Here is a 27,947-nt window from a genome sequence, read left to right as displayed (position 1 = left end):
ATTGTTTTCGTCGAGATTTTTAAAACGTTTTACAAACGTTTTTTTTTCAAAACGCCATAGGTTTAACGCACGACTTTTTTGTGGCAAGATAATCTCAGAAACGGTAGAAATGACAGACTTGAGTTCTATACTAAATCGAAGCTTAGTACGTAACTTAGTTTTTCTACGTATGATTTTTAATCTCTTAATCAATTAGCCGAGTTATTAAAGATATGAATATTTAATTAGGCAATCTTGTTAACAGCATATCTCCCAAAATAAACGTCCGATTTTCAAAAACTCTTCATATATTGATTCTCTGGGTATTGAAGATGTGCAAAATGAAGTAATTTTATATCTCACGTCATCTTGTAATTATTTTTATTAAATGTATACAGTTATTTTATAAGGAATAAAATTGCGACGTCCGTGTTGATAGATCCAATGGGGCCGCGGTTAAACGCGGATGCTATTAACCAGGTGATCTGAGTTCGAGTCTTCCGGGAATCTCGACGAAATCAATATATATAGACATACATTTTACATTTTTTTTACAATCAAAAATAGTTACCTACATTAAAACGATCTGTACAACATGTTCCTTTTCCCCAAATTTTTGGCTCATGAGAAGCTTCTTTCCTGAAAAATAAAACGGTCCTGATTTTGTCCTCGCGCAGCACAATCTTTGGTGTACGTTCTTGTATGGAGGAGAGTCTACATACATGTACATGGTTCTACGTTACGAAGCATGGAGGGAAGGTAATGATAGTTGAAAGCTTGCCGTGTTGTTGAAGTTTTTGAGAAAGGAGTAAATGTCACGAAAACTATTTAAGTCTCAGTTTTAGCATGGAGGTAGAAATGGTACAAGTTTTAGCAAAGCATGTAAAAACGTATTAAGCTCTGAGCGTCGCGCGTCTTTGACCGGGCTCGTTTCAGGCGACGAGCGTGGACGACGAAAATAGACCGCCCGGGATTTGGAGTTATTTACGGGTAAAGTCACCTTGTTCAAGCCGGGGACCATTTGCCTAAACTAATTCTAGTATTTCGCGTTACGTTCGGAAATTAGACCGTGACAATCAAAAACTCTTTGACAGGAATACAAAAGCAGAGATTTTATTATGGTGACGTTTCTCTGGTGGTTGAGTGGCTCAGTTTTATAGAGCTGCTTTACATCCTACCAACGATGTTTCTTACGGTCTTGTTCACTCTTCTAGCCGTGGTGCTTGCTTACTTTCTCCGTAAACGTCTTGAGAAAAGATCCCAAACAATCACAACCTCTAAAGCTAAGATTGACTGCCGTAAGAGTAGGGTGGATTCTGTGGACTCATCGCGGTATGTGAATTCTGTGATTAATGATGGGGAGGTCGAGCCAGGTGGGGATGAAGGAGATAGGTACGAGGAACATGAAGGGGATGGGTACGAGGACCATGAAGGGGATGGGTACGAGGACCATGAAGGGGATGGGTACGAGGACACTGCGTCCTTCAATGAACATTGCCCATCTTCGGCTTACGATAATACGGTGTCCTTGAGTGAACGTGGGGATTGTGATGACTATGAAGCAGTAGAGATCGGTAGCGTCTCTTAATAAAAGTTCTTTCATAACTCTCTCCAAGACGTAAAACGAGGGAAATTTACCTGGTTAGTTTGCTGCCACCTAGCGTTCAAAAATCTGTATTCACAATCACTTTTTTGTGTACTGTTTGCTCTGATTTGTTTAAATTATTTTTACTTTGTGATCATGTTTGTGTTGTCCCCTTTTAACATTCACTGTAAGTATACCAGGGTCCATTTTTCTGATTTTTCTGTATCATACTCGGTAATGAACTTTGAATTTACTTGGTGTTCGTTTAGCTCTTTCTTCATCAAGTATTAACTTATGAGTATATAGGAACATTAATAGTAAATTGTTCTCCATAAAATAGGAAATAGTTTGGACTAACAGCAAATGCCAACAATATTGAGTTATTGTACATCGAGCACAGCAGCAAACTCAAGGCATAGTGTTGTCAAACCACCTAATACAAAGGTCGGTGTGTTTGAACTCAATTTATCTTTGTTGGCATGGAAACCTATCTATTGTTTTCTGTGTTTGCTCTCACGATTTACGTTCAACAACAATACATTCGTATCCTTGTAGCTACAATAAATCCTTGCTCTTTAATTCAATGTTCTCATGACAAACTTGTTCATGATAATCTATTGTTGAATTGTTGAATTGCTTCAACTACTTTCTGTATCCAAACCAGTGCCCAACTTCATAGAGCTGCTTAAGAACGAAAGGTGGCTACATGTATAAGCATAATAAAATTACCAGAAATCGGTTAGCAGCCAAACTACCATATCACATTTACAATTTGTGACTGGTATCGTGCTCATTTCTGCTCAGCAGACAAGTGTTCAGCAACATTTTTGCTTTAAACAGCTCTATAAAATAGTGCCCAGCATATTTGATTCCACCACCATCAAGCGCTTTAGATAAGCTGCGTTTGTTTACTCGTTGTATCCCAAGCTCTAATCGATCAAAGCAACACAATTTTCAGACAAATCCTTAATGCAAATGTGTCAATGTTGTAGATACAGTGTAGTCTAATGGCCCCATAACCTTTCGCATACTGGAAATGACTAAAGGGTGCTCATAAAATGACACTTAAAGGTGTGGAATTAATCACATATGGTGTTAGTTTTAATGCGTTAATGGCTATTTAATAGATCATAATATTGAGCGATAAAACTGTAGGAATTCCGTATGTAGGTTGTGCTTTGCTGTAATAAAAACTCTTCAATTTTAATGTGTTCTTTTGATATACGATGAAGTGCAATGTGGTGCATGCAAAGGGAAGTAATTGTCATTTACTTGAACTATTATATTAGTTTTGGTTTTTACCCATACACCGATGAGCCTTGCTCAATGCAGTCACATTATTCACGACGCTGTAAACCCACCTGTACTGTATCCGTATACACACTGTCAACGCCCACCCGTACGACTACTGTGCACGAGTCATCCGCACTAGCATTCGTACTACTCGTACCACTTATCCGCATGATTTACTGAAAGACAGAAACAACCGACCTTTGCCCAAATCCTCTAACTTCACAGAACAGGATACAACTTTGTACTACCTTCAAAATGTATCAGCCTGGAAGTACAGAGGGTGTCACTTTGACCAAGATACACCCTCCCTATTCTCAATGTTTAATTTGTGTAATACAAACCCCTGAGTTAAAAAAAATAAACAACATAGCCGACCAAAACTTTCCCTGTGATGAAAAGTACGTATCCAGGTGTGGCACGAGATTTTGTCCCCATTATCGCGGCAACACTCAAAATACCGCTTGTCTCTGCCCACCCTTATGATTATTGGGGAGTTATCATTGGCTGAAAGGTAAGGGGTTGATTCAAGAGAGGGCGCTATTTAAAAAAGTGCACAATTCATTGTATGGTGGGGAGGGGGTGGGGCAGAGTTACGGGGGGGACCATGGCAAGAACCTCCTGCTACGCGGGTGTACACGAGAGATTCTGTGTTTTAAGAAATACAAACTTAAATTCCATTTACAGCATATTTTTTTGCCGAGTCAATCCCACAATATAAGAGTGTTTGTACCCAATCAGTCACTACCCCTTGTGGTTCATTATTGATACCTTATATGGGCAGATTTTGGTTTCATTACCTCGATCTGTTCATCAACGATTCAAACGGCCACGACCAAAGCCTCCTTTGGCAGCGGTCTCAGTGTCCTCCTAATAGGCTGCACGTTGTGCCACCATTGCTGGGGGCGTGGTCATCAGAGGAGAGGAGAGGGGACAGTAGAAATTAAGTCTCACGTTGGAATCCTATAATTATTTTGCAGACGCGGATCCAGGGGGCGTGGGGCGCAGCAGGGAAGGGTGGACACGACACAAAATAAACTACATACTGGGTATTTTGTTATCAAAACGGTAAAATAACCCGGAGTACGACTTCCTTGTACACTTTGTTTCATTGTGGACCACAAGAGGTCACCCCCTTTACGAAGTCACCCCCTTACAAAGTTACCCCCTTACAAAGTCACCCCCTTGCAGAGTCACCCCCTTACAAAGTCACCCCCTTACAAAGTGACCCCCTTACAAAGTCACCCCCTTTACAAAGTCACCCCCTTACAAAGTTACCCCCTTACAAAGTCACCCCCTTGCAGAGTCACCCCCTTACAAAGTTACCCCCTTACAAAGTCACCCCCTTACAGAGTCACCCCCTTACAAAGTCACCCCCTTACAAAGTTACCCCCTTACAAAGTCACCCCCTTACAAAGTTACCCCCTTACAAAGTCACCCCCTTTACAAAGTCACCCCCTTACAAAGTCACCCCCTGACAAAGTCACCCCCTTACAGAGTCACCCCCTTACAAAGTGACCCCCTTACAAAGTCACCCCCTTACAAAGTTACCCCCTGACAAAGTCACCCCCTTACAGAGTCACCCCCTTACAGAGTCACCCCCTTACAAAGTCACCCCCTTACAAAGTTACCCCCTTACAAAGTCACCCCCTTACAAAGTTACCCCCTTACAAAGTCACCCCCTTTACAAAGTCACCCCCTTACAAAGTCACCCCCTGACAAAGTCACCCCCTTACAGAGTCACCCCCTTACAAAGTTACCCCCTTACAAAGTCACCCCCTTTACAAAGTCACCCCCTTACAAAGTCACCCCCTGACAAAGTCACCCCCTTACAGAGTCACCCCCTTACAAAGTGACCCCCTTACAAAGTCACCCCCTTACAAAGTCACCCCCTTACAAAGTGACCCCCTTACAAAGTCACCCCTTACAAAGTCACCCCCTTACAAAGTCACCCCCTTTACAAAGTCACCCCCTTACAAAGTCACCCCCTGACAAAGTCACCCCCTTACAGAGTCACCCCCTTACAAAGTGACCCCCTTACAAAGTCAGCCCCTTACAAAGTCACCCCCTTACAAAGTGACCCCCTTACAAAGTGACCCCCTTACAAAGTCACCCCTTACAAAGTCACCCCCTTACAAAGTCACCCCCTTTACAAAGTCACCCCCTTACAAAGTCACCCCCTGACAAAGTCACCCCCTTACAAAGTGACCCCCTTACAAAGTCACCCCCTTACAAAGTCACCCCCTTACAAAGTGACCCCCTTACAAAGTCACCCCCTTACAAAGTCACCCCCTTACAAAGTGACCCCCTTACAAAGTGACCCCCTTACAAAGTCACCCCCTTACAAAGTTACCCCCTTACAAAGTCACCCCCTTTACAAAGTCACCCCCTTACAAAGTCACCCCCTGACAAAGTCACCCCCTTACAGAGTCACCCCCTTACAAAGTGACCCCCTTACAAAGTCACCCCCTTACAAAGTCACCCCCTTACAAAGTGACCCCCTTACAAAGTGACCCCCTTACAAAGTCACCCCTTACAAAGTCACCCCCTTACAAAGTCACCCCCTTTACAAAGTCACCCCCTTACAAAGTCACCCCCTGACAAAGTCACCCCCCTTACAGAGTCACCCCCTTACAAAGTGACCCCCTTACAAAGTCACCCCCTTACAAAGTCACCCCCTTACAAAGTCACCCCCTGACAAAGTCAGCCCCCTTACAGAGTCACCCCCCTTACAAAGTGACCCCCTTACAAAGTCACCCCCTTACAAAGTCACCCCCTTACAAAGTGACCCCCTTACAAAGTGACCCCCTTACAAAGTCACCCCTTACAAAGTCACCCCCTTACAAAGTCACCCCCCTTTACAAAGTCACCCCCTTACAAAGTCACCCCCTGACAAAGTCACCCCCTTACAAAGTGACCCCCTTACAAAGTCACCCCCTTACAAAGTCACCCCCTTACAAAGTGACCCCCTTACAAAGTCACCCCCTTACAAAGTCACCCCCTTACAAAGTGACCCCCTTACAAAGTGACCCCCTTACAAAGTCACCCCCTTACAAAGTTACCCCCTTACAAAGTCACCCCCTTTACAAAGTCACCCCCTTACAAAGTCACCCCCTGACAAAGTCACCCCCTTACAGAGTCACCCCCTTACAAAGTCACCCCCTTACAAAGTCACCCCCTTACAAAGTCACCCCCTTACAAAGTGACCCCCTTACAAAGTGACCCCCTTACAAAGTCACCCCTTACAAAGTCACCCCCTTACAAAGTCACCCCCTTTACAAAGTCACCCCCTTACAAAGTCACCCCCTGACAAAGTCACCCCCTTACAGAGTCACCCCCTTACAAAGTGACCCCCTTACAAAGTCACCCCCTTACAAAGTCACCCCCTTACAAAGTGACCCCCTTACAAAGTGACCCCCTTACAAAGTCACCCCTTACAAAGTCACCCCCTTACAAAGTCACCCCCTTTACAAAGTCACCCCCTTACAAAGTCACCCCCTGACAAAGTCACCCCCTTACAAAGTGACCCCCTTACAAAGTCACCCCCTTACAAAGTCACCCCCTTACAAAGTGACCCCCTTACAAAGTCACCCCCTTACAAAGTCACCCCCTTACAAAGTGACCCCCTTACAAAGTTACCCCCTTACAAAGTCACCCCTTACAAAGTCACCCCCTTACAAAGTGACCCCCTTACAAAGTGACCCCCTTACAAAGTGACCCCCTTACAAAGTCACCCCTTACAAAGTCACCCCCTTACAAAGTCACCCCCTTTACAAAGTCACCCCCTTACAAAGTCACCCCCTGACAAAGTCACCCCCTTACAGAGTCACCCCCTTACAAAGTGACCCCCTTACAAAGTCACCCCCTTACAAAGTCACCCCCTTACAAAGTGACCCCCTTACAAAGTCACCCCCTTACAAAGTCACCCCTTACAAAGTCACCCCCTTACAAAGTCACCCCCTTTACAAAGTCACCCACCCCCTTACAAAGTCACCCCCTGACAAAGTCACCCCCTTACAAAGTGACCCCCTTACAAAGTCACCCTCTTACAAAGTCACCCCCTTACAAAGTGACCCCCTTACAAAGTCACCCCCTTACAAAGTCACCCCCTTACAAAGTGCCCCCTTACAAAGTCACCCCTTACAAAGTCACCCCCTTACAAAGTCACCCCCTTACAAAGTCACCCCCTTACAAAGTGACCCCCTTACAAAGTGACCCCCTTACAAAGTCACCCCTTACAAAGTCACCCCCTTACAAAGTCACCCCCTTTACAAAGTCACCCCCTTACAAAGTCACCCCCTGACAAAGTCACCCCCTTACAAAGTGACCCCCTTACAAAGTCACCCCCTTACAAAGTCACCCCCTTACAAAGTGACCCCCTTACAAAGTCACCCCCTTACAAAGTCACCCCCTTACAAAGTGACCCCCTTACAAAGTGACCCCCTTACAAAGTCACCCCCTTACAAAGTTACCCCCTTACAAAGTCACCCCCTTTACAAAGTGACCCCCTTACAAAGTCACCCCCTGACAAAGTCACCCCCTTACAGAGTCACCCCCTTACAAAGTGACCCCCTTACAAAGTCACCCCCTTACAAAGTCACCCCCTTACAAAGTGACCCCCTTACAAAGTGACCCCCTTACAAAGTCACCCCTTACAAAGTCACCCCCTTACAAAGTCACCCCCTTTACAAAGTCACCCCCTTACAAAGTCACCCCCTGACAAAGTCACCCCCTTACAGAGTCACCCCCTTACAAAGTCACCCCCTTACAAAGTCACCCCCTTACAAAGTCACCCCCTTACAAAGTCACCCCCTGACAAAGTCACCCCCTTACAGAGTCACCCCCTTACAAAGTGACCCCCTTACAAAGTCACCCCCTTACAAAGTCACCCCCTTACAAAGTGACCCCCTTACAAAGTGACCCCCTTACAAAGTCACCCCTTACAAAGTCACCCCCTTACAAAGTCACCCCCTTTACAAAGTCACCCCCTTACAAAGTCACCCCCTGACAAAGTCACCCCCTTACAAAGTGACCCCCTTACAAAGTCACCCCCTTACAAAGTCACCCCCTTACAAAGTGACCCCCTTACAAAGTCACCCCCTTACAAAGTCACCCCCTTACAAAGTGACCCCCTTACAAAGTGACCCCCTTACAAAGTCACCCCTTACAAAGTCACCCCCTTACAAAGTGACCCCCTTACAAAGTGACCCCCTTACAAAGTGACCCCCTTACAAAGTCACCCCTTACAAAGTCACCCCCTTACAAAGTCACCCCCTTTACAAAGTCACCCCCTTACAAAGTCACCCCCTGACAAAGTCACCCCCTTACAGAGTCACCCCCTTACAAAGTGACCCCCTTACAAAGTCACCCCCTTACAAAGTCACCCCCTTACAAAGTGACCCCCTTACAAAGTGACCCCCTTACAAAGTCACCCCTTACAAAGTCACCCCCTTACAAAGTCACCCCCTTTACAAAGTCACCCCCTTACAAAGTCACCCCCTGACAAAGTCACCCCCTTACAAAGTGACCCCCTTACAAAGTCACCCCCTTACAAAGTGACCCCCTTACAAAGTCACCCCCTTACAAAGTCACCCCCTTACAAAGTGACCCCCTTACAAAGTGACCCCCTTACAAAGTCACCCCCTTACAAAGTTACCCCCTTACAAAGTCACCCCCTTTACAAAGTCACCCCCTTACAAAGTCACCCCCTTACAAAGTGACCCCCTTACAGAGTCACCCCCTTACAAAGTGACCCCCTTACAAAGTCACCCCCTTACAAAGTCACCCCCTTACAAAGTGACCCCCTTACAAAGTCACCCCCTGACAAAGTCACCCCCTTACAGAGTCACCCCCTTACAAAGTGACCCCCTTACAAAGTCACCCCCTTACAAAGTCACCCCCTTACAAAGTGACCCCCTTACAAAGTGACCCCCTTACAAAGTCACCCCTTACAAAGTCACCCCCTTACAAAGTCACCCCCTTTACAAAGTCACCCCCTTACAAAGTCACCCCCTGACAAAGTCACCCCCTTACAGAGTCACCCCCTTACAAAGTGACCCCCTTACAAAGTCACCCCCTTACAAAGTCACCCCCTTACAAAGTGACCCCCTTACAAAGTCACCCCTTACAAAGTCACCCCCTTACAAAGTCACCCCCTGACAAAGTCACCCCCTTACAAAGTCACCCCTTACAAAGTCACCCCCTTACAAAGTCACCCCCTTTACAAAGTCACCCCCTTACAAAGTCACCCCCTGACAAAGTCACCCCCTTACAGAGTCACCCCCTTACAAAGTGACCCCCTTACAAAGTCACCCCCTTACAAAGTCACCCCCTTACAAAGTGACCCCCTTACAAAGTGACCCCCTTACAAAGTCACCCCTTACAAAGTCACCCCCTTACAAAGTCACCCCCTTTACAAAGTCACCCCCTTACAAAGTCACCCCCTGACAAAGTCACCCCCTTACAAAGTGACCCCCTTACAAAGTCACCCCCTTACAAAGTCACCCCCTTACAAAGTGACCCCCTTACAAAGTCACCCCCTTACAAAGTCACCCCCTTACAAAGTGACCCCTTACAAAGTCACCCCCTTACAAAGTCACCCCCTTACAAAGTCACCCCCTTACAAAGTGACCCCCTTACAAAGTGACCCCCTTACAAAGTCACCCCTTACAAAGTCACCCCCTTACAAAGTCACCCCCTTTACAAAGTCACCCCCTTACAAAGTCACCCCCTGACAAAGTCACCCCCTTACAAAGTGACCCCCTTACAAAGTCACCCCCTTACAAAGTCACCCCCTTACAAAGTGACCCCCTTACAAAGTCACCCCCTTACAAAGTCACCCCCTTACAAAGTTACCCCCTTACAAAGTCACCCCTTACAAAGTCACCCCCTTACAAAGTCACCCCCTTACAAAGTCACCCCCTTACAAAGTCACCCCCTTACAAAGTTACCCCCTTACAAAGTCACCCCCTTTACAAAGTCACCCCCTTACAAAGTTACCCCCTTACAAAGTCACCCCCTTACAAAGTGACCCCCTTACAAAGTCACCCCCTGACAAAGTCACCCCCTTACAGAGTCACCCCCTTACAAAGTGACCCCCTTACAAAGTCACCCCCTTTACAAAGTCACCCCCTTACAAAGTCACCCCCTTACAAAGTGACCCCCTTTACAAAGTCACCCCCTTACAAAGTCACCCCCTTACAAAGTCACCCCTTACAAAGTCACCCCCTTACAAAGTGACCCCCTTACAAAGTCACCCCCTTACAAAGTCACCCCCTTTACAAAGTCACCCCCTTACAAAGTCACCCCCTTACAAAGTGACCCCCTTTACAAAGTCACCCCCTTACAAAGTCACCCCCCCCCTAGAGTCACCCCTTACAAAGTCACCCCCTTACAAAGTGACCCCCTTACAAAGTCACCCCTTACAAAGTTACCCCCTTACAAAGTCACCCCTTACAAAGTCACCCCCTTACAAAGTCACCCCCTTACAAAGTCACCCCCTTCACCCCTTACAAAGTCGTCCTCTGACGAAGTCACCTCCTTACAAAGTCACCCCCTTACAATGTGACCCCCTAGCTGGATCCTGGATCCGCCCCTGTTTTGTGCAGAGTTAGTTTCAATGAAAGGAAACCCGACGGATCACGTAGAGAGCAATAAATTGATGTTTTGTACACAAAGAAATTAAAATCGTTGTCTTTAAAAAAATTATGGGAGTTTTGCTCAACTTTCGTCTGAACTGAACTGATCTGTAAAAAAAGAAGAGATCACTGAATAATCAGTTGGGTCTTAAATATTTCTATCTTATCGTCAAACATGCTCATTTGAATAAAATGGCAGAATAAATACACCTCTCTCTGAGCATACAGATTACGTCGTCTAGTGCCCGACGTGGTGTAGTGCCGGTGCCAACATTGCATTAGCCAATGTAGTATAGTGCCAACGTGGAAGTGGCAACGTGACGGTGGCAACGTGCCCCGAGGCCTCGACGTCAGAGGCCATAACTTCTTAAAGCCTAGTATGTTCTGCTAAGCAGAAATAAGCAGGAACTCACTAAAAAAACACTTTGCATTACGTGGTATTCTTTTTGCAGGAAACCCGTTTCTGCTACCTAAGCAAGAATTTTTTTTCTGCGCCAAACATATTTTTTTGTGCTCAACGAAGTTTTAAATATTGTGCCCCCGTTTTTTTACTCAGATAAAGACAAAGGTCCACTCAACGAATCTGTTAACAAATCAGGGAGTTAGCAAGCTTAAATATTTTTCAAATGCCTCTTTAAAAAAGGCATGCAGTATTACTTGATTTTTTTATCAGTTATCAGTTTATCAGTGTTTTATTCATGGTGTTTCCGCAAACCGCTCGTTTACTCCTTATCATTCATGCTTTGTGAGAAAATTATGTCACTCATCAGTTACGCCGATAATAGACCCTTATCGAAACCACGATTTCGGCTATGGATTCGGCTCAGGCTAGTCACTACCCCTTGTGGTTCATTATTGATACCTTATATGGGCACATTTTGGTTTCATGACCTCGATCTGTTCATCAACGATTCAAACGGCCACGACCAAAGCCTCCTTTGGCAGCGGTAGTATTGTGCCAACGTGGAAGTGCCAATGTTATCATTCATGCTTTGTGAGAAAATTATGTCACTCATCAGTTACGCCGATCATAGACCCTTTTCGAAACCACGGCTTCGACTTTGGATTCGGCTCAGGCTAGCCGTGTTTTGACATTATTGCGCGTGCTTTGTGTTGGCGTTCAGGGCTTCACACGAGAGAACGGAGCCTGAAGCCGAAGCCGTGGTTTCGAAAAGGCTCCATCACGCAACCATTGTTATAAGCTGATTTGCATAATAAAGCGTTAGCGCCCTCTATGCTTCCTTGCCAATAAACATCAAACTAGTCTTTGTTCAGGTTTGGCAGCGGTCTGTTGATGATAGAGCTATAGTCAACACGTAAAGCTCCATCGAGGAAGCCGCGAGCGCCTCGATCAAAGGCTACAATGAAGTGGCAGTTGAAGGAACACATAACACACAATCCACTGTTGTGTTAAGGCCCATTCACACGAGCGCTGCAAACGAGGGTCCCTGGTTAAGGGCGCCAGCCGTCTGTCACCTTTACCGCGTGCGATTTTTTAGCGAGCATTCACACGACACACACACACACTCATGTAAACATACGTCCCTCGTTTGGGTAGGCTTGACTGCATGGACTAAAGTCTACAAGCGATTACAGTTAAAAGGAATAAAATAATACAATTTCATTGAAATCAATTTCATTTTAAGTCACATAAAATGTAGAATATTTTACAAACATTTGCGATAACGTAACTCTCATCCCGGCGGCCGGCGGGAAGGGGGTTACGTTTTCGAAGCTAAAAAAAGAAAAACACGATTCAAATAGCTTTTTGGACGTTAAAAATGCTACATTCTTGAATGGAAATGCTTTATAGATATGAAGTTATTGATGACACATACCAAATAATGAATTAAAACATCGAAAAGCTTAACCAAATGACGTATTCTGCTTCCGAATGAACGATGTTTTTGATTCAAGGTTTGAGCTTGTCTTGAAATGCAGCGATCCAGCAACGTCGAGTCATGTTCGAGTCGAAGAAAAACACAAAATTTCACGATTCAAATTGAGTTTTTGACGTTAAAAACGCTACATTGTTGAATGAAAATGTTTTGTAGATATGGAATTATTGATGAGACATAACAAATGGTGAATTAAAACATCGAAAAGCTTTGCCAAAAGACGTATTCTGCTCCCGATTGAACGATGTTTTTGCTTCAAGGTTTGGACTGGTCTAGCATCCGGCCACAAAACCCACCAGCCAAACGATCGTTGTCCAGCGTTGAGCAGATATACATCACGTGTATGTACATGTACATGTATATGCATGCTATAGTTCGCCCATTTCTTCCTCCATAGTTCTACACGTGTCAACGCAGCGGTCCCTCGTTACGATCGCAGGCATTCGGTTCAGACGATAGGCCCATTCACACGAGCGCTGCAAACGAGGGTCCCGTGCGATTTCATAACATCGATGTTATGAAATCGCAAATCCACGTCGTGTGAATGCTATGTATGTTACGAAATTACCTGGGTCCCTGGGTCCCGTGTTGTTCATAACACAGATCGAGACCTCCTCCAAAAAATCGCATCGATGTTATAATCATGGGGAGCCATCGTCTGAACCGAATGCCTGCGATCGTAACGAGGGACCGCTGCGTTGACACGTGTAGAACTATGGAGGAAGAAATGGGCGAACTATAGCATGCATATACATGTACATGTACATACACGTGATGTATATCTGCTCAACGCTGGACAACGATCATTTGGCTGGTGGGTTTTGTGGCCGGATGCTAGACCAGTCCAAACCTTGAAGCAAAAACATCGTTCAATCGGGAGCAGAATACGTCTTTTGGCAAAGCTTTTCGATGTTTTAATTCACCATTTGTTATGTCTCATCAATAATTCCATATCTACAAAACATTTTCATTCAACAATGTAGCGTTTTTAACGTCAAAAACTCTATTTGAATCGTGAAATTTTGTGTTTTTCTTCGACTCGAACATGACTCGACGTTGCTGGATCGCTGCATTTCAAGACAAGCTCAAACCTTGAAGCAAAAACATCGTTCATTCGGAAGCAGAATACGTCGTTTGGTTAAGCTTTTCGATGTTTTAATTCATTATTTGGTATGTGTCATCAATAACTTCATATCTATAAAGCATTTCCATTCAAGAATGTAGCATTTTTAACGTCCAAAAAGCTATTTGAATCGTGTTTTTCTTTTTTTAGCTTCGAAAACGTAACCCCCTTCCCGCCGGCCGCCGGGATGAGAGTTACGTTATCGCAAAATGTTTGTAAAATATTCTACATTTTATGTGACTTAAAATGAAATTGATTTCAATGAAATTGTATTATTTTATTCCTTTTAACTGTAATCGCTTGTAGACTTTAGTCCATGCAGTCAAGCCTACCCAAACGAGGGACGTATGTTTACATGTGTGTGTGTGTGTGTCGTGTGAATGCTCGCTAAAAAATCGCACGCGGTAAAGGTGACAGACGGCTGGCGCCCTTAACCAGGGACCCTCGTTTGCAGCGCTCGTGTGAATGGGCCTGATGGCTCCCCATGATTATAACATCGATGCGATTTTTTGGAGGAGGTCTCGATCTGTGTTATGAACAACACGGGACCCAGGTAATTTCGTAACATACATAGCATTCACACGACGTGGATTTGCGATTTCATAACATCGATGTTATGAAATCGCACGGGACCCTCGTTTGCAGCGCTCGTGTGAATGGGCCTTTAGTACCACAAACAATATTTTCGTGTGGCTGTTATCCGCTGTCACCAGATTATTCCAGCCTTGGGCTTATCGCAGCCCAATACAACGTACTCTTGCGTAAGAAATACTCATCAGCCACAGATATTGCATCATACGGGCATTTGCCAGTCGACTATTTAAGAAGGTTGAAGGTGAAACATTGACTGAAAGTAAAGTTCTTGGTTCAGGCATTCACTTCAGGTGGTCTGTGCTTTCCACTACCCCTTGATAAAACCCTTACCAGCTGCCCCTGGTTAATTGGAACGAACGTTGAACGGTGTTATTTTTTAAAGATGGTTGACACCGAAGCCTATTGAACGTAACCACCATTTGGTTGGGTTGGTTACTCTGGCTGTCATTGCGCTGTACATGAGTACCCAGAGGCCTGCTGGTTCACCGCCCGGACCCACTGCCTTCCCAATCCTGGAAATATTACCAGTAAGTATTATTATTAATCAGATACTAACTTATTCTGTACTTTTTATGAATGCTCTACCCCCTCAAGGCTCTATATGGTATTGGTGTGTACTAATATAAGTTGTTAACATTGTAAGTATTCAATTTATTGTGTTCATTTATTTGTACTATCAATTAAATATTTACCTCGTTAGGTGCATTGAGCAATCCTTGTGGTGGATATATATGTGCATTATAAATTGTTGTATTATTTATTTTTTGGCACAAAAACTTGCTTAGTACAAAAGATTATCCAAAAGTTTTGCTGGCAAAAGTAGTTACAAGCCAGAACATCATACAGTTACTATATTGCTTCAACTGGTACCATGCTGGTACCATAGAGGAATAACTGGTACCAAGGTCATTTTTGCTTTTGAACTCATTGATAAACCACTTTCCCCCAAAGGTGACCCAGTATGAAAATGTCTTCAATATTGATCATTTCTTGAACTTTAAAATGGAAATGTTGGTAACACCTTTTCTTTATCTTTGTATAGCCTTCATGACCAATAAGCCTGTCTTTGACGTCTTTTCGGATCTGAGACAGAAATATGGCACCATATTTTCCTTGAAGTTTGCATCGAGGAATGTTGTTGTCTTGAACACCATTGAAGTAATCAGAGAAGCAATGGTCAAGCAGGCTGTAGAGTTTGCAGGACGACCCCGGATACCATCCAGTAAGTCCATCTTAGGTTTAGTCACTGTCTTATTAAATAGTTTTTAAAAACTTTGAAAACTTTGGACTTTTCTGTAACTTCTGATCTCAGCTGAGTTACATGGGGTTTAAGGGCCTTATCAAACGAGCATGTTTTGTAGGCGACTTGGAGGCAACCAACTGCATTGCATGCTACAGGACCACTGGGTAGCACATTAGTCATTCTTTGTATATCATCTTATGACCCATGAGAACAAGAGGCGATCATTCAAATGTGAATTCCCTTTCTTCGTGGAGATTGCCTGGAACTTGTTGCCCATAAATTGCCCCATGTGACATGGCTCTTAGGCTTGCTCCTCACTTTTAAGGTTGGATTCTTGGGGGGCTTGGACTTGGACTAAGGTCAAACATGACTTGGAAGAATTTGGACTTGACCACTTGGACCTGAAAGACTGAGACTTCACCTTCTAAGGTAAGCACTTGAGACTTGACCTATGACTAGAAAATGGAGACAAACAAACCAAAAGAAACAAAAGGTACTGAATTGTTCAAACTATGCTAATGACATAAATTTTGTTGATTTGTCTTCTTTATAATTTAGTGGAAGTGTTCACAGAGGGGTATAAGGATATCGCTTTCACTGATTATGGTCCACAGTGGAAATTTCAACGAAAGCTAGCCCACTCTGCCGTTAGGTAAGCCATTCTACCATGTCTCTTCAAACAAACATTGGGTGGTCGCTAGGCCTGGGTGACTACTGCGACAGGTGGTGTAGTCACGACTATATAAAGGAAGTTATTGACAGGTGGTGTAGTCACGACTATATAAAGGAAGTTATTGACAGGTGGTGTAGTCACGACTATTTTGAGTAGTAAACTTCACTAGTCCCACAGGCCTAGTGGTCACTAGCCAGGCCTAGTGGCCACTAGCCCAGGCCTAGTGGTCACTAGCCCAGTGTACAAACTTATAAAGGAAGTTATTGATAGAATTATCAGTTCATTGTTTATGTTTCTATTTCAGACGTTCACCCGCAAGGAAGAATTGGAAAAGCTGGTGTTTGCAGTGACTCCGAAAGTGGGTCAAATTCTGGATGAACAAGGAGACGAGCCTTTTGCGCCAAAGTATACCATTGGGCAAGCAGTTTACAATATCCTTGCTACAATGTGTTTCGGAAAACAGTAAGTTCAAGCAAATTTGATTTTTTTTTTTCCAAAAAAGAATTTTCCTTTTTATGTTGAAAGAAATTATCAGTCAAAACAATAATCTATCGGGGAAAAAACTCTTTATTTTTTACAGATATAAAACTAATGACCCTGACCTCATGGCATTCATCACTGCTAATACTGAAGCTACTGAAGCTTTTGGCAACGGTCTGCCTTCGGATTTTTTTCCGATCTTGAAGTACGTCAAACTGCCGATTGATAGACGAGTGAACAAGTTGGTCCAAGTATTTTTCAAGCTGTTTTACAGCGAGTTTGAAAAGCACCGTGAAAATTTTGACCCAGGTATGCAAACAAGTAGTTGTTCTTGTTGGGTCAGAGTGTAATGTCAAGGGTCACATTGTAGTGTCAAGGGTCACAGTGTAATATAAATAGAATGTTTTAGGTATGGCCAATGGAGTCCTTTATTTAATATATGTTTGTATATTGTGAATATTATAGTTGTAGTACCATACACAGCCTGTGAAGTAACAGTTGAACAGATTCACACACTTTCTCTACTTTGCTTGAAAATTTGACCGATAAGAAGATCCTTTTATAAAAAACAATTCCTGTTTCCTTGTTTTAGAAAATGTCAAGGACTTTTTTGACACTTTGATCTTGACCCAGAAGGAGGCATTAGCTGCCGGTGAGGAGGAGGCCAAGCTACTGACGGACACCCACATTGTTCAGACTGTCATTGACTTGTTTGGAGGTAAGCAAAAAAACCTACTACCCCCAAAAAAATGAAATGGCATGAAGTATTCACTGTCTTTCCAATTATCGCGATCACCTTCAGATTGTGGCCCAATTTCATGGCTCTGCTGGCTGCAGAATTTTTTAGTCTTTGTGAGCATTCTCTGCTTTCAGAGTTAGTGGGACATTTTTAAACTTGCTGTGTCAACTTCAGTGCTTAATAACAGGAAGAATGGGCTCTCCACAAAGAAGAAGACTTGACACTCTACGCACAGGTTCAATTGACACTTGCAATTATTATTTTAATTTTGTTGTCAAACAGCCGGAACCGAGACCACCACCTTAAGTCTTCACTGGGCAGTCGCTGCACTGGCAGAGAATCCTAAAATCCAAGAGAGGATTGCCCAGGAGATTGATGATGTCATTGGTCGTGATAGACTGCCCTCTCTTGACGATAAAGGCAACTTGCCATATGTCGAGGCTACCTTACTAGAGATTCTCCGCTTTGGTTCAGTTGCTCCATTGGGTGTTCCACATTCTACACTGGTTGATACTACACTGAGTGAGTTTGAGTTAACCTTATAATGCTTATCCATTGGTCTCTCCTCGCCCCCCCCCCCAATCGTTACAATTACCACCCTCCCCATCGCCCTAAACCCCCCTCCCCATCGCCCTTAAGACCCCGGCCCTCCTCATCGCTAGTCTTGGTTCCAAGACCATTGGTGTTGTGCGGTCACACACAACCGATTATGCACGGCAAAAACTGTCCACGCTTGTAATGAATGAACGCTAGCGGGCGCTCTGTTTCTCTGATTTACGGATCTCACCATGTCCTGTGCTCACCATGGTGAGATCTAAATCAGAGAAACAGAGCGCCCGCTAGCGTTCGTTCATTACAAGCGTGGACAGTTTTTGCCGTGCATAATCGGAACGTTGGTTGTGTGTGACCGCGCAACACCAATGGTCTTGGGACCAAGACTACCTCATCGCCCCAAACACCCCCCTCCCGTTAGCCCTAAACACCCCCTCCCATTGGCCCTAAACACTTCCCTCCCATTAGCCCTAAACACCCCCCTCCCCATCCCCCTAAACACCCCCCTCCCCATCGCCCTAAACACTTCCCTCCCATTAGCCCTAAACACCCCCCTCCCCATCCCCCTAAACACCCCCCTCCCCATCGCCCTAAACACCCCCCTCCCATTAGCCCTAAACACCCCCTCCCCATCCCCTAAACACCCCCCTCCCCATCCCCTAAACACCCCCCTCCCCATCCCCCTAAACACCCCCTCCCCATCCCCCTAAACACCCCCCTCCCCATCCCCCTAAACACCCCCCTCCCCATCGCCCTAAACACTTCCCTCCCATTAGCCCTAAACACCCCCCTCCCCATCCCCCTAAACACCCCCCTCCCATTCGCCCTAAACACCCCCCTCCCCATCCCCCTAAACACCCCCCTCCCATTCGCCCTAAACACCCCCCTCATCCCCCTAAACACCCCCCTCCCATTCGCCCTAAACACCCCCCTCCCATTAGCCCTAAACACTTCCCTCCCATTAGCCCTAAACACCCCCCTCCCATTCGCCCTAAACACCCCCCTCCCCATCCCCCTAAACACCCCCCTCCCATTCGCCCTAAACACTTCCCTCCCATTCGCCCTAAACACCCCCCTCCCCATCTCCCTAAACAAGGGTTCAAAAGGGTAGGTTTGGATGGGCCCCACTTATAGTTCCACTTAGTTATGTATTGGCACCCTCTGTTGTTTGAAGTTGTCAATGTAAACAAGACAACTTTGAGGCAGCAACTAGTCTTTGGTGTTATACAAACAAGTGGAGTTAGTTTTAGTACGTTTTGTGAAGCTAAATTATTCTTGTCTTTTTCTTTATTAGATGGTTACAAGATTAAGAAAGGAACGATGGTGATGATCAACCACATAGGTCTTCATTTTGACCCTGAGAAGTGGGACCAACCTGAGCAGTTTAAACCAGGTCAGTTAGATTAGTCTAGAGACTATACAGTTTAAATTAATGAAAGATTCAGGAAAGTCAAAATGCTCTCCCGAGATATCTTGTGAAGGAATAGAGCTCCCTGCATTCTAGACTTATAGGTTGGACCAGCTTGGTATCCGTCAAGTTCAAAGAGCACGGCGCATGATTATTGGTTGGACCAAATAGCTTGGTGTCCGTCAAGTTCAAAGAGCATGGTGGATGCTTATTCATTACCTTTGGCTTTGTGTTTCATCCCTCAAATTAACATTGCTCTTTAGAAATTTCATAGCTAGTGTTAGCTGAGATTCTTTCCCCCATGTTGGAAATTACCATGAGCTGGAATCTCTAATAGGGTACATAAATATTCAGTCATTTTTTTCTTGTTTTTTTGACAGAGCGGTTTTTGAATGAAAATGGTCAACTTCCCGATAAACTACCTGAGAATTTCCTCCCATTCGGCCTTGGCCGACGAGTCTGTCTTGGTGAAGACTTTGCTAAGAAGGAGCTCTTTCTTATCTTCACATGGCTGTTTGGCCGGTACACCTTCTACAAGGTACCAGGGAAGGAGGAGGAGTCCCTGATGAAGCTGACTACTGTTTCAGGCTTTGTCCACCAACCTCTTGACGGTATGGAGGTGTGTGTTAAGAAGCGCTATGAGTTTGAATAAAGTGACCTGTTATTCCTAGGTGTGATTTTGGTTTTCTAAGATACTGTGCTTTAAAAAGTACTGTTCTGGTACAAAGATATCAAGTGTGATTTATCCAATGCTCTTTCTTGTACAAAAACAAAATTCCCATGAGTTTATCATGGTTTGTTTTTGTACAAAACTGCCAGTGCATACTAAACACATGCAAAGATCAATTCGTTTTTGTATAGTCATTTAAAGGGAAGGTACACGTTTGGTAATTGTCAGAGACCAGTCTTCTCACTTGGTGTATCCCAACATAAGCATAAAATAACAAGCCTGTGAAAATTTGGCTCAATCGTCTTTAGTCATTTTAAACTAATGACCAATCTATATATTATCCACTGTGATTTTGAGCTATGCATGCCTGCAATATGATATCATGTTATGGATGCGTTTACACACAGTACACAGTCAACCCTCCTACTGTCTGCTCATTCATGTGTCATTCACTTTTGAATGGTAGATTAACTATGCAAGCCTGCAAAATATGATATGTTATGTATGTATCTACACAGTACACAGTCAACCCTTCTACTGTCTGCCCATTCTCGTGTCATTAAGTTTAGAATGGTAGATTAACTATGAAGCCCGCAATATGATATAGTGTTATGTATGTATCTACACAGTACACAGTCTACCCTCCTACTGTCTGCCCATTTATTTGTCATTGACTTTAGAATGGTAGATTAACTATGAAGCCTGCAAAATGATGTCATGTTATGTACATGTATGTATCTACACAGTACACAGTCAACCCTCCTACTATCTGCCCATTCATGTGTCATTCACTTCAGACTGGTAGATTGACTATGAAGCCTGCAATATGATACCATGTTGTGAATGCATAACTGCACTTTGTGTAGATAGGTATATGTGCAGTTGCCACACCAAGCAACCTGTGGCAAATTTCATAGAGACGCTTTAGCAGAAAATATTGCTGAACAAATTTCTCGCTTAGCATTAATGAGGAGGATACCAGTCACCAAGTGTTCATTGGACACAGTGGTAGGACACATAGAATGATAGCCATGAGGAGAGTTATGAACAAACACAATTAGCTAATAAAACCATTGCCGGTTTATTTTAAATTTAGCTTATTAGAAATATAATTGTTTGCTTTCTTTTATCAAGTTGGTGTGGCATATAGAAATTAGCAATATATCAAAGTTAACATTACGTACAACATTCTTAAATTGGGAATTATATGATGGTGTGGCCTTTAGAAGTGGATGTTATTTCAGTTGAAAGAATTATACATATTAATTCTTTAGATAAGCATTTATTACGATTGACATATTTTACTAATAGTTAGTTGCTGCTATTAGTGATAACACAGGGTTTAGTAATCAATATAACCAATCAATTATTACTGCTGAGAATATAATATTGTGATTTAATAAAAATCTTTATAAAGCAGAAACAACATTTATTTTTTGTCATAGTTTTTTTAGTATTCATCATAAAATAATTTTATAAACATAATGGGCTTTTGTGGTAACAATAAAAAAAGTACTTGAATATTTAAAAAACGCACAAAGTGAATTGTTGTATTTTATCAGAAAGCTGTGAACATCTGCCACACTGTGCAACATCAGTAAGCTATACTGTTTCCAATAATCATTTAAAGGGCAAGACTATTCGACCCCTTCAGCCCGTTTTGGATAGCATTAATTTGATCAGATGGCAACGTGTCCCTTTAATTCAACCCGAAAAAACACTTTAAAACGTAGAGTGATACCCTGTCTTTATCCGCAAGGATAAAAAGTGCTTTTCAGAACCAGTAATTTCATTGGATAAACTTGCAGTGACGTAAGCCTTCTCAATCTGTGTTTTGATTGGTCCGAGGTGACGTTTGGCAGCTGCACTTGCGGTCGTCTGCATATGAATCTAGGTGAAAGGTGAAGATGGGCGGGGATTGACCTAGGCTATACTCTGGCGTTATTCACGAGCCTCGAAGTGTGACGTCAGATGTTCAGGCTTTTAAAAACGTCGCTTAACGCACACCTGTAACTCGTTTCTCGGCTGATGGTTGAACGCTGAGTTTGAAGTCGCCGTAAGTAATGACGTCATCTCCTTCCCTGGTACCTTGTAGAAGGTGTACCTGCTAAACAGCCACGTGAAGAGTAGGAAGATCTCCTTCTTAGCGAAGTCTTCACCGAGGCATGAACGACGTCCACAGCTGAAGGGCAGAAAACTCTCTGGTAGTTTGGTTAAAAGCTCTCCGTTGGCTTTCAAGAAATGCTCTGACATTGCAAGAAATAATACCCACTATGACGTAATGAATTGTATTATTCAAATGCATTTGTAAACAAGAGGGAAATACAGATTTGGTATAAACAATAAAATCTATGTTCATCATTCCTATACAACAGTTCAGGCATACAGGACACGTCCTTTACAACTTTGTTTATCATAAAATATGCCCTGCAGCGGCTATACAAGGCTGGTTGGGTCACGGAAAGTTGGTAAAAGACAGAAAACGTCTGCTTACAGCTTTAAAAAGGGTCTAATTCTTTATCCGAGTTCACCAACTACGTACCGTACTAGTGGCAGTGGTTAGTATTCGGGCTTACGGTTGAAAGAAGTAGAAGCAAAAGCTAAGACTGACTGAACTTCGACCATGACTCAGAGCAGGTAGTGCCTGGTGTTGTTGGTGCTTACCCGGTTTGAACTTGTTGGGTTCAGCCCAGTCTCTCGGATTGTAATGCAAAGCGAGGTGATTGATCATTACTGAGGTACCTTTAGGAATCTTGTATCCGCCTGAAATTGCACATAGTATAATCTTAAATGTGGCAAACAAATAAATCGATAATGTACAATAATGCAAAGATGAAGCCTAGTATACGCACATGGTGGATCTATGTAGGCGAATACAGGTGGAAAGTGCCTGTCACTGTCGGGATCGGTATATTTAAGTTCTTTTGTCAGATATATATTTAATATTATGTATTGTTTTTTCTCCCCTTTTAAAAAGTAATTATTGTTCTGACGATTGATAATAATAATAATAATAATAAGACTTGTAATGCGCACATATCCACCCTGCTGGGTGTTCAAGTGGCCTTTTTTGTTTTAGAGTTAGACTTGGATGACCAAAATTTATGGTCAGATACCCAAAGTCATGTGGTGCACAACTTAATGGGTAGTACCCTCCTCATAGTGATATACCTATTGTACGTACTCACACAATGAAGTATCCGCCATTACTGAATGGGGTATACCAATCGGAACCACGCTACCAAATCGGAATACCTCCAAGATGGTAGCCTCAGTGTATGGCAAAGTGCCTTTATCGTCAATAGAGGGCAGCCTATCACGACCTACAACCTCATCTATCTCCATGGCAACCTTCTCCTGGATTTTAGGATGTTCTGTCATGGCTGCTATGGCCCAGTGTAAAGTGTGAATGGCTGTGTCAGTCCCAGCTGTTAAAGAACGAAACATATTAATAAAAGATTATTCATCTCTTTGGGAGGCTAATCACTCTAACTTTTGCAGCTAAAAACCTGGATCACGAATTAACGAAGGACAAGGCTAAGCAGGTGTTCGAACCGCAGGAAGCTAGACGCCTTCAGTAATCAGCCACTGTCGACACATAACCAACCAGATCAGCCACAGTCCCTAAATAGTCCGAGTTTTCTTTTTTTTTGGAGAAAGGAAAACCGGAGGGCATGGAGAAAACCTTTGTGGCATGTGAGAGAACCAGCGCACAACTCTACTCACATTGTGGCCGTAGCTGGGAATCGAACCAGCTACAATGGTGAGTGAGAGGCAACAAGCGCTTTACGCACGAGCCACCCTGACCCGCCCATGCCAACCCAACATGTTTTTAAAAAATGACGTCATTATCAGTACCAATCAACAGATCCATGACGATTTGCACAATGTGTGTATCCGTCAGCTTCCCTGCCTGGTCCTCGCCAGCTTCTTTCTCTTCACTTTGTTTTAATATCAGCAAATCAAACAAGTCACCGACGTTTTCTGCAGAATGGAACAAAACATCTTGTTGACAACTCTCATTCTTTTGAACGATATTGGTAGGCAAATGGTGTGTGGCATGTTGTGTTATTGCTGAGTGCAAGTGTTTTCTTAGACTTGATTCAGTTCCCGTTCTCGTGTGAGAGGTCCCTATATATTCGCCGTCAAAATGAAGCTATTGTGGTCCCGAGCATAGGTTGTGGGAGTTTTTAGATGTCAGGCGAAAGGACTTTCACTGGATTTGGACTTGAGTAAAGTCTAGTGTTCTCTTGACTTACCAGGGTCGAATCTTTCGCGGTGTTTGTTGAACTCATTGTAGAAGAAGCGATGGAACGATTTCAGGAGTCTCTTGAATTTAAGAACCGAAGGTATGGGTATGTATTTTAAGATTGGAAGGTAGTCAGCCGGTTGGCCATTGCCGACTTGGTACATCACTGTATTCCGTAGATCAATGTACGTCATAATCTCAGGATCGTTTAACTCGTACCTGTTTAATATAAAAGTGCATTTTATTTGGTTTAGCTTTATAAGCAGAGACTTTCAATGCCTTTATACCGTGTCGTGGCAATCTTTGACTTGGCCCTTGCACACATAGCAATAAACTAAACTCCTTACTTCCAATAACACCTACTAGACAAATTCAAGGATTGATGTACGACGTATGGAATAAAAATCCAAACAGTGTACCTTATGCAATTACGTCATCATCGGACACTTTTGCATCACAGTGAAACGACTACGAAACAGTGACAACGTATGTTCGCACGTGCTTTTATGGGCCAGAAGCAAACCTTCTCTTAAGCTCATCAGAGGGCGCCCTAATGATGACGTCATAAGGTATAAAAAGAACAAAGTGAAGTCGTTGATGAATCCAAAATCATTGCGTACGGATCTGAGAGTTCCGGAGGTTAAGAAAAAAAAAATGCAGTTTGGAGGGCGTGTCCTAGTAATAGGCCAATAGAGAAATCAGTGAACATACTTACTTTTTGCCAAGGGTAAATGTAGCTAGAATGTTATACACGATGTTGCAAACTGTCCACTTTGGAGCGAATGGTTTGTCTCCAAAGGCATCAAGTACGCTGGCTATTTTAGGAGTGACATCATGGACGAGCCTCTCCATCTGCTTACGTTGTGTGAATTGTCTGGAATTTAGAAGAACACGTCTATGTCCTGTTATGGATTTATAGAATTGGTGTATTTGGCTTTAGCTCCAGCCTCGCTATGGGCAGCGCGACCAGCCTCGCTTTCGTGGCAGCGTGCCGTATAGATCATACCTCTCTTTTGGCTGAGTACGTCGCGTAATGGCAGAAATGGTGCTCTGTGCCGACAAAATGGCGCTTTCAAAATGACCGCGTTGCCAAGAAAGTGATTGTCAAATACTGCCGCCACGATTGCATACAAGACATTTTCCGTAAACTTCGGCGACGCAGGGGTAGCTTTTCCCAGTTAGTTCCCAGGGCTTGCAAATCAAGTATTTTTGAGTTTTCAAGGTAACATTATGAACAGAAAAACCTCATTGTTTGTGTTCCTTTCCTACTAACGTAATAAAATGCTTTCGAATTTAAAACTTCAAAGAACAACAGGCTACTTTGTTTAAAGGATTGAAGTTTACCTGAACACGCTGTGAGCAAGTTTGCGCTGGTATTTCCACTGTGGCCCATCTGAGAATATTATATCTTTGAATCCTTCAGTGAGCAATCCAACTGTATTAAATCAAAGTAAAACAAACTATCAATAAATTGCATTTTAATCTAAGAACTTACTTTGAACAGATTGTAACACAGAATTAAAGAAAACGTCTAAGATCACAGCATAAAACTTACCCGGTCTAATGATGATGATAGTAGAAAACATCCCTTGAAATGTTTGTCTAAAAATCTCATTTTTAATTAAAAATTCATAAAACTAATTTCCTATTTGTAGTTTATCGCTCAGTGAGCCTTTTTTATTCGTTTTCTTTTAAAATCGATGTCATGCCAAATCTAATCGGTTTTTCCCTCTTTTCTCGTGACTCAGATGGCCGATTGATCTCAAACTTTTCCAGGTTTGTCAGTTTATGTATATGGTGGATTACATAAAGTGCTTATCTGCCACTGAGCAAAACCAATTATGTAATGTTTCTTAAAGCTGACATGAACCGAATAATAAAAACCATAAGAACTAATGATACCAGCGTACGCCCTTCCTCGTCCTGAAAACTCCACTGCGTGTTTCACATAGGCTTCCTTTACAACCTCGGCGCTATTCAGTAACACAGTGTTCTGTCCCGCAAACTTCAGAGAGTAAATGTCGCCATATTTCTTGTGAAGTTCTCTAAAGAGTTGATGGGGGGATTTGTTGAAACCGAATCCTGTTTTGGAAGGAAAGATTTTTTGATCAATTTCTCGGCAAATAACACTTTCACAAAATTGTTGTCATCGAAGTTCTTTTATTCTAATTAAATATTTGTTGGTACGTAACTAAAATAAGAGCCAACTCAAAATTGTAAATATCATTGTCGACATATTACAACAATAGGCTTTTATTCTGATTAACCATGTTACTGTGACGGTTATTATAGACATCCCCACAGAGCTATTACTTTCAATATTTCCTTTTATTTATTTAAATTATTGGGACACTACAATGCTGAGACAAAAAGTGTACAGAGAAGGGCAAAAGACTGCTTCATTATTCATTATGTCAAAATTATTCACTGCGATGCCACAAAACAAGACCATGGGTAGCCTAACACCCTGCAGATTATTATTAACTATTGTAAATAATAAATACATTTTATAAAATTTGTAAATTAAGTATTTACCCAGAAAGCTTCCAAAGATTGGCAGAGAACTCGGCCCAGGCGGGAAGCCATCCGGCCTCTTGGTTCGATAATAGAAAGCAAAAACACCCAAAATAAACACCGCAATTAAAATGGAGGTTGTTGTTTGGCCGAGTTGGGAGGCTCCAGAAGCAGCCATTTTGGATTTGTTTGTTTGTTGAATATTTACTTAATAGCAGCCTTGGCCTCTGTGTTATGTCACGTACTTGCAAGCGACTCTAAACCTTTGGACTCAATTTGGTCTGATCAAAGTATTCGATAACACATTCTGTAAAATAATAATCTTTTCAATTGTATCGAACCTCCTTTATTTGTAATAACCATCTTCGGGCCTCAAACGGTCTGATTAGAATCGTTCAAAATGCACCCATAACCCCCCCCCCCCCCTGCACAAACCCTTTAAAAACTTGGAGATCAATGACTGTTAAAGATGGAAAGTATGTTTTTCATTGGTGAATGATTGGTTTATGAAAGTGATTTTGTTTCTTGTATCCCCTTCCAAGATGGGCCTGACCATTATTTTGATCTGGGTCTACTGCTCCTCGTTTTGCGTTCAGCTTGTCGACGGCGTTCAGCTTGGAATGTGTAGATCGACTCGGTGACAGGTTATGGCTTTGGCTTACAGGCCCTGGCTTACAGGCAAAGCCACGACTATTGTTATTATTGGCAGAGCTGTGAGTCATGGTCGAAGTTCAATATCACAGGCTTATCTCTGCTTCTTTCAACCCGATTACTAATGGTTGATCTGAATGACCTGCACAAGTCTATTTTTATATACAACGCATTCATATGCTAATACTTCACACAATGGGAACAGTGAATTAACAATAGATGTTCCCAAGTTCAAGAGTATCATGGTGATTATTGATTGAATGGAACGGAACTTGAAGTACAATTTATAGGTATGGTGATAAGGTGTCCTCGTCTGTCTTCATCATAGGAGGTCCACTGAGCAGTTAATTTGTTTTGTTTCAAATGTAGGGCAGAGTTAGTTGGTTCAAGTACGAAGTACGGGGCAAGAACCCCATTGGATTGAAATGAGAAAAGGCCTACTACGTTGTTTTAAAGATAATTTTGACAAATTAGTTTTTGGGAGACACTTTAAAAATACTTCCAACGATAAGTGGTAAATCTGGTATTACACAATGTTTCTAAACAGTTCAGTCTTCATTCTTAGTCTCTTGGATGGCAAAACTAGGTGTATGATGATTGATATAGCAAGCCAAGTACATGTACATTGAACCGGGGTGGGTGCGTTGTGTCCAGATCTTTCT

At 43.1% G+C, this 27,947-nt stretch overlaps 1 protein-coding gene and 1 pseudogene across 1 annotated transcript; one reads left to right on the top strand and one right to left on the bottom strand.

Moving 5' to 3' along the window:
* The first annotated feature begins 13,828 nt into the window (after window positions 1-13,828).
* LOC139939556 (steroid 17-alpha-hydroxylase/17,20 lyase-like) lies at window positions 13,829-20,884 on the top strand (annotated as a pseudogene).
* On the bottom strand, window positions 20,603-26,812 carry LOC139939555 (cytochrome P450 2J4-like). Its single transcript, XM_071935557.1, has 9 exons — window positions 26,656-26,812; window positions 26,023-26,202; window positions 25,465-25,555; window positions 24,836-24,994; window positions 24,131-24,339; window positions 23,730-23,855; window positions 23,060-23,299; window positions 22,536-22,634; window positions 20,603-22,117 (listed from the first exon to the last, which is right to left on the bottom strand). Exons 1-9 carry the CDS (start codon window positions 26,810-26,812, stop codon window positions 21,855-21,857), a joined length of 1,524 nt encoding a protein of 507 aa, XP_071791658.1. The 3' UTR covers window positions 20,603-21,854.
* Between the last annotated feature and the right edge of the window lie 1,135 nt (window positions 26,813-27,947).

Source organism: Asterias amurensis, chromosome 7 (genome assembly GCF_032118995.1).
Source record: "Asterias amurensis chromosome 7, ASM3211899v1".
NCBI classification, from domain to species: Eukaryota; Metazoa; Echinodermata; class Asteroidea; order Forcipulatida; family Asteriidae; genus Asterias; species Asterias amurensis.
The sequence above is the reverse complement of the archived record's forward strand: the minus strand, read 5'-3'. Positions and strand labels throughout refer to the sequence as shown.

Excerpts from the sequence above, each read along its gene's own strand:
- LOC139939555 (XM_071935557.1), bottom strand. The coding sequence starts at position 26,812 with ATGGCTGCTTCTGGAGCCTCCCAACTCGGCCAAACAACAACCTCCATT. Across the intron at positions 26,203-26,655 it reads AATCTTTGGAAGCTTTCTGG|GATTCGGTTTCAACAAATCC; the intron begins GTAAATACTTAA and ends CTTCCAAAACAG. Across the intron at positions 22,635-23,059 it reads AATGGCGGATACTTCATTGT|GCGGATACAAGATTCCTAAA; the intron begins GTGAGTACGTAC and ends GTGCAATTTCAG.